The sequence below is a fragment of the Erigeron canadensis genome, chromosome 1 (genome assembly GCF_010389155.1).
Source record: "Erigeron canadensis isolate Cc75 chromosome 1, C_canadensis_v1, whole genome shotgun sequence".
NCBI lineage: Eukaryota > Viridiplantae > Streptophyta > Magnoliopsida > Asterales > Asteraceae > Erigeron > Erigeron canadensis.
In genome coordinates this window covers 35805314-35815453 of record NC_057761.1, presented here as the reverse complement: position 1 = coordinate 35815453, position 10140 = coordinate 35805314, and the positions used below count along the sequence as shown (strand labels likewise).

Here is a 10140-nt window from a genome sequence, read left to right as displayed (position 1 = left end):
CCACATTTCACGAGTTCGCATGATACGACTCATAAAGGATGGAATATTACATTCTCTTGACTTTTGTGATTTTGAAACATGTATTCAATGGCTTAAGGGATTAAGAAAGGAGCCACTAGAAGTTCCAACTTGTTGGAAATAATTCACTCTGATGTTAGTAGCCCCTATCCCGCAACCATCTCAGAACATACATCACTTATTACATTCATTAATGATTATTCATGTTATATGCACCTATATCTGATCGGAACCCTTAAAGACTTTTATTAATCTTAAAATTTTGGTTTTAAACCAACTTGATCACAAAATAAAAGTTGTGAGATCAGATAGAGGAGGTGAGTATTATGGTTGACATACTGATATTGGTTAAACTCCTAATCCTTTCCATAACTTTTGAAAGGAACAAGACATAAGTAACCAATATACCATGTTTAGTTCTCCTCAACAAAATTTTATGTTGCTAAAAGGAGAAATAGAACCTTAATAGACATGGCGAAAAGTATGTTTGTCAACACTAACTTACCTATTTTTCTTTGGACTAAAGTCTTACGCACAGCTGTTCATATACTCAATGAGAGTTCCATTAGAATCTGTCCTTAAGAATCCTGAACAGAAAGGAAACTGAGTCTGAATTATATGATTGATGAGACTGTACTGCCAAAGCATAACTCTATAACCCTAACTTAAAGAAACTGGATCCTAAATCCTTTACTTGTTTCTCTATTGGTTATTAGTTTTACTGTCTTTCCTACACTACTAGCATTATTAACACGTAGCATGTCACATTTCTTGAGAACTAAGAGATCAGTAGGAGCAAGAAGCGGGGGGAATCACTCGTCGGTTATTATTAATCCTCTGATAACTCCTCTTGTACCCAACGCTGCTCCTAATATCACTGATCCACTTTCTCCTAATTAAAATCAAATACCTAATCCTTCTAATAGAGATATTACTAATGTTAAAGCATCTTATTAATAATGCTAAAGCAAAGCATCTTCTGTACTAAACCTGAAAATCAACTCAGGAGATCATCTAGGTCACGCAAGACCATAACTTTGATGATTTCATTATTTAACTGAAGTTGAGGACATTGGAAAGCTTACTAATCCTACCTCTTATTAAGATGCCATTAATAGCGATCATGCCACTTAGTGGGATGAAGGCATAATTTGAGAACTTAATTCCATATAGCATAATGTCGTTTGGGACTTGGTTGAATTTCATGAAGAATCCAAACCTGTAGGCTGTAAATGGATCTTCATAACCAAATTAGACCCGAATGGGAACATTAAACGCTATAAGGCCATAACTAGTTGTGAAGGGCTTTACTCAAAAGGAAGGAATCGATTATCAAGAGACCTTATCTCCTGTCTCATAAAGATTCCTTAAGGATCGTCATGGCATTCGTAACTTATTATGATTTAGAGTTACATTAGATGGATGTCAAGACCACTTTTCTAAATGCAAACTTGCATTAAGATGGATACATGTAAACCTGAAGTTCCATAAAGTAAATAGCACATGATCTGCAAGTTGAATAAGTCCATATACAGGTTGAAGCAAGCATCACTAAAATGGTACGTTAAGTTTAATGAAGTTATAAGAGGACAAGACTTCCTAAGAAAATCAAGTGGATTAATGCACCTATCTCAAGATCAATGGGAGTAAATTTACAATCCTTGTTTTGCAAGATCAGCGGGAGTAAATTTACAATCCTTGTTTTGCACGTGGATGATATACTTGCAAGTAATAACTTGGATATGTTGCATGAGTCGAAGCGTTTACTTTTCGTAGAATGTCGACATAAAAGATCTCAGTGATGCCTTTAATGTCACAGGTATCGAAATACATCGGGATAGGTGTAATGATGTTCCAGTTCTTTCTCAAAAGACTTATATTGAACACATCTTAGAGCACCATAACATGCAACACTACACACCCACTATAGATCTATTAGTAAAAGGAAACGTATGTGGTTGTTTCCAAAGTCTGAACATTGAGATTAAAGAAAGGGCATATGAGGATGATACCTTACTCATAAGTAGTTGAGAGCATTATGTACGCTCAGGTCTGTACTCGTTCAGATATCGCTTACATTACCGGTATGCTTGGGAGTTAACTATTTAATCCCATAATAGCACACTGAAAAGCGGCTAAAGGTTCTACGATATCTTCATAGGACCAAAGACTACATATTAGTTTATAGAAGAAGTGACAACTTAGAAGTAGTGAAATGTTTTAATTCCAATAAGAAATCTACTTCTGGATGTAAATTTATGGTTAGCTGGCAAACCTATCTTTTGACGGAGTCATAAGTAGAAACTGACTGCAACGTCTACTATGATGTCTGAACGTTCATAATTTCATGTCATGAGATGTTGTTAAAGAACCTGGTCATTGGACTCGAAAGTCGTCAACTTTATTATTAGACCATTGAAGTTTTACTATGATAACTCAGCTACCATAACTTGCTTGAACAGTAACAGTTCAACTGGTGCTGAGATGTATCTTGATACAAAATATCTGTTTGTAAATGGATTGAGGAAAATGTTCTTTGTATTGAGTACATAAGTACACATAATATGCTAAAAATCTTCGTAGGATACGTATTGAAGATGAGGCTTACTTAAAGACATATTATGATAGCATGTTGTACTTATTGGTCATTATTATTATGTTAATGAAAAAATTTTCCTCCTTATTCAGATTTTGTTTGTCTATTAGTTACACTTCGAGCTCATAACAGTATAAAGACATTATATAACAAAATTTGTCTTAGTCAATTGATCATTGCTTATTAGTTTTAAATTTGAGTAATAGTTTGACTAGTGGGGGTCCTGAGTTGATGTTCTTCTCTACGACTGTACTTATTAGCTATGATTTCGGTTTAAAACAAAATGAGTATTATTCCGGAACTTATTTAAATACTCATAGATAAATGATCGCTCGGTCAAGTGGGAGAATGTTGGAACCACGTTAGTGTGACCGTCACTGATCATGTATCATTCCTGATATGATAATTGACGATAATGAAATCCCTATGTCTAGGTAAATATATGATAAGCGTATTTACTCTTAGAGACGTATAATAGGGTTTCCCATTAGATAATTGTAAATAAGAGGACTAATGGTATACACATTAAACAACACAGTGGTTGAATGTGTAATTACTAAAGGGTGGTAAGTGTAACTACTCTCATTATAAATAGAGGGTAATTAACACTAAGTTAAAGTTAATCACACACACATAATCCCACACAAATTTGTGTGTTTATTTCTCTCAAATTCGTGCATAACATCACAGCCGAATTACTCATCTCATCCTAACTCAATCACCTTGTTTTGGGAACCCGAAATCAATGGCAAACATGTTTAATGTCTTTACAGGTTCCACAGGATCATTTGATGAGTATTTTCCCTCGAATCAAACCATGTTTATTCCAACGTTATCAAACATAAATTCTAAGTGATGTATTCTTTGAGTTAAAAAATAATACATGAAATATGAAGGTTCTCGATATTTTTTATTAAAAAGAGTTACCATCACAGTAATTAATTATTATCTTGACTTCTAACCGAATGTTGTAGACTTAAACCCATAACAGTTATAACATCCCCAAATCTGAAAACTCTTCCAACAATTACCAATGCCAAATTGCCAATGATAATGGCAAATAACAAATATGCTTATGGAGAACAGAAAACGTGCAACTTTTAGTTGTTACATCAAAATATATTGTTTCAGCTTTGATGTAACTAAATCCTGCATCTCATCAAACTCACAATAATATGCATACCAATTTGTTTCCATTATTTTTCATTTATAACGTAGATTGATAAATGATAATCATAAAAAATTTCGGGGTCATTTTGCGATCCCACCCTATTCTACGTGGAGAATTTTTCATCTTTCTTTCTACGTACATACACATCAAAAATAAAATTAATAATATTAATTATTAAAGAGAAATCTGGCCATCTAAGTAAAGATCAATGATAGTAAAAGCAGTGGCGGAGCTATGTGGTGGTCAATGGTGGTCATGATAACCCCACGATATCTATAAAACTTGAGATTTCTAGTACTAATTCTATGTATTTGTTGAGTTTAAAGGTAATTGACAACCCCACAAAATATCCACTTAAAATATCATATCTTCAGATAAGCTTGTTAGTATTATGAAAATGGTTTGGCAACCACAGTCTCAAAACCCTGACTCCGCTAATACGTAAAAGTAAAATACGGGTCCAAGATGTAACAAAAGAAAATATATAGATATGTCGATTTTTAATGGACAGTTTATTTGTTAGGTTGTTTGACCGGACAAACCTAAATTAATGCAAACTACGTTAATTAATCACACCTATAGCGCGTTTGGGGTTGAGATTTAAAGAGATTATTTAATTATTGCGTTTGCATAATGCAGTTTAATGAAAAAAATATTTGGCAAAAAATGGGATTATCTGCATTTCCATATAAACAAAACGTAGTTTTAGATTATTGGTATGTTTGGCAAAACTAGCTGGTAGCTGGTGACTGTTAGCTGTTAGTTGGTAGCTGGTAGCTGTAGCTGGTGGGTGGTAGCTGTAATTTTTTGGATATCTTTTTTGGATATCTTTAGGTGTTTGGCAAGTAGCTGGAGTTTTTTATAAAATCTATAAAATGACAAAAAAGGACATATGTAGAAAACATTTAATACAAGGGAAGTAATATATCTACAACAACTTTTTGCCATTCACAACAATCCATGTTTTATACAGTTGTACACTGTACAGTATAACGTGTAATGAGGATGAGCATGTATACCGAAATCCCGAAACCGAACCGATACCGTACCGGAATCGGTACCGAATAACCGTACCGATAGGTATTCGGTACGGTACTCGGTATTGAGTATTTAGCTTAATCGGGTTCGGGATTAATCGGTACAGTACCGGTACGAAACCGAGAAACCGAATTCCTGTACCGAATAAGAGTTTTATAATAAAAGGGGAATATGGATCGACCAAAGAGATCTGTATCTCATCATATCAATAAAAAAATGTCATTTTTTTGCTACGTAGTTTGCTGCAACCATTTTCTGCGACATCGTTTGTTCTTTTGTTCACCATCTCATGATTTATCATGTTTCATTTGTTGCATAAAACCTCCTTTTATTTTGTATAATCTTTTAATATATTATAAAATATATATGTACAAGCTTTGTAGTACAGATTATTTTTTGCTGTTAAACTATTTATGCATTCTTAAAGTGTTGAAGGTAAAAGGACCCATTACTTCTAGTGAAACTTCGGTACTTAATCGGTCCCTTCCCGAAATACCGATCCCGGTCCCGGTACCGTATCCATATAATCGATACGGTATTCGGTTCTCGCTTAGAGTCTTTTTCGGTATCGGGATTAATCGGGACGGTACCAGTTCAGTACGGTTCCTATACCGAGCTCATCCCTAACGTGTACATTTGTTGTGGATGACAAAACAATGTTTAAATATATCACTCCCCTTAATACAATATACATATAATACATATATAATATAATATAAAATTTTCTATGTTAGTTAAAGAAGATATAGTTATTATAAACTCTTGAAGAACATGTATATATAAATTAAATTAAATTAGGGTTAAAAGGTATGAATAATCTAACCTACTAACATTTACATTTTGTTATTTACAAGTGAATGATAGAATAAGCCAATAAGAAAAATGACATATTTTATTGGTTCTGTACTTTTTGAGATTAGAAAGTATCCAGAAAGTTTTCTTGAAGATTGAAATCTACTTTAGTAATTTCCTACACTAAAAATACGAAAAGCTTGCAGCTTGTTGCTAACGCTAGTAATGATAGCGTTTTGTGAAAGGGCTTTTGGAAAAATTTAAAAGCTTAAAGCTCCTTTTACCAAACAAAGTTTTTCGTTAGATACAGGTTTTTTCATAAAAACTTGAATCTTGAAGTTCTTAAAAACTCTAAAAAACTGGGTCCCAAACATGTTTTTTTCAAAACTTAGTTTCAAACACAAAATATAATTTACACAATCATTTCTTAATACCCCTTTGATACTTTAACATACTTACAGTTCGCCAATATCTTCATTAACAACCATATCTATAACCCATATTGAACTCTTATACTTTAGGAAATTCAGCACTTTTTATACATAAAATATCATTATTTCTTAATTCTAATTCCTCTATACACCTAAACTATAGTTTTATACTATTTAATAAATAAAACAACTCTCTTTAAAATTTATGGAGACATTATCTAAAATACCATTAATGATTAAATTACAATATCAATCATTTATCTAAAATATCTTCATTAACCTTTTACATCAATTATCAAAATCACTCGACGCCGCCTTTAATACCAACGGTCGTCCCCACAGTCACACCGTTGCCGTCACAACCACCACCGTATTACGCGGGTACCGTGGTAGTGTAACCAAAAACTTATACACCACCTTAAGAAAATAACTAATAAAACCCAATAATTATACGTTATTTTTAGTCCTTATGCGCATGCAACGCAAGCATTAACGTTGGCCTTTCGACGTTAATGTTCATAAACGCTTACATTAACAGTCCAATGTTCATTGGTTAGTGACAAGGTGGAGCAATTATAACCCTCTTTTAACTTTTTTACATGAGAAATGATAGTATATCATTTTAAAATATTAGTCTAAGTTAAAACCAATGAATGAAATTAAGAAAAATAATGAGTAATTTACATTTTCTATGTGTTAAGTTGATTTAAAAAATTATTAGATTACTTATTAGAAAGATATATCATTTTCCATTTTATATATATACGAACAGTCGATTTTGAATAAAAGATAAAATCATATTTTTTTATTACCTTTGAAGGTATAAACGAGGGGTGAACAAAAACCGAAAGAACCATAAAAACCGAAAAAACCGAACCGAAAACCAGAAACCATTGGTTTTGGTTTTCTAAAAACCGAAAGTTACGGTTCGGTTTTGGTTTCTAATGAAAAACCGAACTATAAAAACCGAACCGAACCAAAAATATAAATTCTTTACTTTATTTTATATTTATATCGTTTTATTATTAATTTTTGGCAAATATGTTACTATATTTGCATTTTTAGGTGTATATAATAATATCATTTATATATTTAAGTGAAAATACACAACAAGATTGATTTACTTTAATAATTGTATAATTAAACAACGTGTAAAAGATATTATTAGTTATATATAAAATTCATTTGAAGTTTGTACAACTTACTTTTACAAATGTGTTGTCATTGTTGTAGTGTTATTGTTGCTAATATTGTTTTGAAAAATTGTTGAAATTAATTATGGTGTAATTATAGGGTATAAACTTATAAACTTTTCAAGCTCAAATTAACCCAAACCACAAGTGGTTAAAAACCGACTAAAACTGAAACACTGAACCGAAATAAACTCAAACCGAAAAAACCGAAACCGAAAAAACCGAAAACGAATGGTTTTAGTTTTTAAAAACCGAATTATAACGGTTCGGTTTCGGTTTTAGCCAAAAACTAACCCAAACCGAACCGTACCCACCCCTAGTATAAACAACAATTTCCCCCCTCATGACACTAGTATTTATTTTTTTAGTTTATAAATAGTGATTGTATTAAATGACTGAATGTATAAATAATGTTTGTGTAATTGACGATTATTTTATTTATTAAATTATTTTTTGTTACTGAATGATAAAGTTTTTAATTATTAAGTTTAGTATCTTGCCATTAAAATTTATTCGGAGTGGTCTATTTTTGTTAAAAGTTTATTCTGCATCTCTTGAAAACAGGTATGTTGTGGGTCTAAAATAACGTTATGTTAAAGATAAATACAATAACATATATATCACTTGAAAATTATATTTATGAAACAAGTTTTAAGTTTACAATATCTACCATAAACTAAAACAAGATTGACATATTTTTGATCGACACGTGGCGTAATCCTTGATCGATACGTGTCCTTTTAATTTATTTATTTTATTAAATTATCCTTTTTAGCGGTATATAAATTCAAATTTCTTTATTAAACTTATAATTAAACTCTAACTATTGGCTTATTGATATAAAAGACATTATAACCTTATTTGATTGATCGTTATTAACACGAAGACTTACAAAAATTGAGTTTACGATCCGAAATTACAAGGTTATTTGCCATCATCCACTATCCTTACAAATTCCGATTTTGATGTGGTTCTAAAAATTTAAGGTAAATCCAAAAACTCTAACTAAACATATATTATATTTATCATTATTGTTTATTATAATTTAGCTTCGATCATCAATTTACTTTAACCATAATTTATTTCATACTCACGAATCATGTAAAAGAATATTTGAAATTTCTTTATGAAAATATCTATATAACCACCGTACATCGTACGGGTATTAGTACTAACTTTATCTATATATAAATCTATAATAAACTAACTAATGTTGAACTTCAACATTTAATACACTACAACAAAAGTATCGCTTGTTCACACATATTTCTTCACATTTTTAATGAAGTGTGTTAAAATTTGTTAATTTATTAACATTTTAAGTTGTATAGAAAAAGTTCATATTTAAAATTGCGAAGAATTTTCAAAAATCATAATTTTTACACACTTATAAATGTATAAACAAAATGTTCACATTTAAAATTGTAAAGAAGTGTCGAACATTTTTACACTTAAAAGTGTGAAAGTTAAATTGTAACACCAAATTTCTTCAAGCTCCAGCGTGAATAAATTTAGTGTTACAATTTGACTTTTTACATAAAAAAATGTGATCAATTAATATATTTTTATACACTTTCAAGTGTGGACTTATTTTTTCCACATATATAAGTATGAAAAATCTAAAAAATTTAAAATTTTTACACACTTTTAAATGTGGGTTATTTATATACATTTTGAAATGTGAAAAAATTTATAAATTTGTTCACGCTCTTTTAAAATAAGTGTGGACAAATGACATATTTGTTGTAGTTATATTAAATAATCCATCAAAATCACATTATATCAATGACTTACACTATTCACCGCTATTGTCGTCACCACCAATCATCGCCGACACCACGATTGCTATCGTCACTAGCACCAATTATTGTCGCAACCGCTACCCGCCACCATTACGTTGCCACTATCGTTACCACCACCCATCATTGTTATCATCGTCACCGTCATTACATCGTTGTATCGTGCGGGTTGAGTTATAGTTAGTTAATAATAATCGTAGCTTCCACGAGGAAAATGCATATCGACGTATACCAAAATTGTGGTAGATAAGAGTAAGGTACACACATTAAAAAAAAATAAAAAAACATTTATTCATTCATTCATTAATACCTCTTTCCATATCTTTTCAAACCCCATAAAAATTTCTACACACAAATCTCAAACTCCACCTTTAATTTCCCCAATTTTCCATCCCTTTCTTTTCCTTTATCAATTTTCATGGCTGTTTCAGATATTGTGGTTGGCAATTTAATGATGTTATATATAGCGGTGATAGCATGTATAAAAGTATACGGTCAGGTTGTTGGCAAAACCTACGGCGGCGCGTGTGTTTTGATTCTATCGACAACGGCTGTCGGTGTTTTATTGTTGGGTGCGTTGACTTGGGATGTTTCTCGTAAAGCAGCAACGTATGCGGTCGTGACACGTGTCGGCGGTGGTGAGGTGGAACATCATGAGATGTGCCGTGGTGGGATTTGTTGGCATGGTGTCGCCGTCAAGTCGCCGGCGTCGGAGCTCCGGTTTAGGCTTCCACAACGTGCTCAACATCTCAATGGCCGATGAGAAGATTATATATATATATATATACATATATAAAAAATTATTAAATAATACTAGTAAAGGATAAAGGATAAAATTTGTATGTGATATATGAATTTTTTAACTTTATGAGGATATGAAAAAGGAGATTCGAAGGTTGGAATTTTATGTACAAATTATGATTTTACTGTATATAGTTGTGTAAAAAATATGTGGTGATTTTTGGTATTTTAGTGTAAAATTACATTATAGAGTGTAGAAACATAAATGGAGAAATTTTGGAATTTCTGTACTATATTGTATTTTGATTTTTGTAATTAATACTGTAAATGAATGGAATATCTTACTTTTGATACTGTAAAA

At 31.5% G+C, this 10140-nt stretch overlaps 1 protein-coding gene across 1 annotated transcript; it reads left to right on the top strand.

The window, feature by feature from the left end:
* The first annotated feature begins 9329 nt into the window (after positions 1-9329).
* On the top strand, positions 9330-9940 carry LOC122585382. Its single transcript, XM_043757518.1, has one exon. It carries the CDS (start codon positions 9457-9459, stop codon positions 9799-9801), a length of 345 nt encoding a protein of 114 aa, XP_043613453.1. The 5' UTR covers positions 9330-9456; the 3' UTR covers positions 9802-9940.
* Positions 9941-10140: the final 200 nt, after the last annotated feature.

What these genes read in the sequence shown, in the direction of transcription:
- LOC122585382 (XM_043757518.1), top strand. Translation starts at nt 9,457, where the DNA reads ATGGCTGTTTCAGATATTGTGGTTGGCAATTTAATGATGTTATATATA.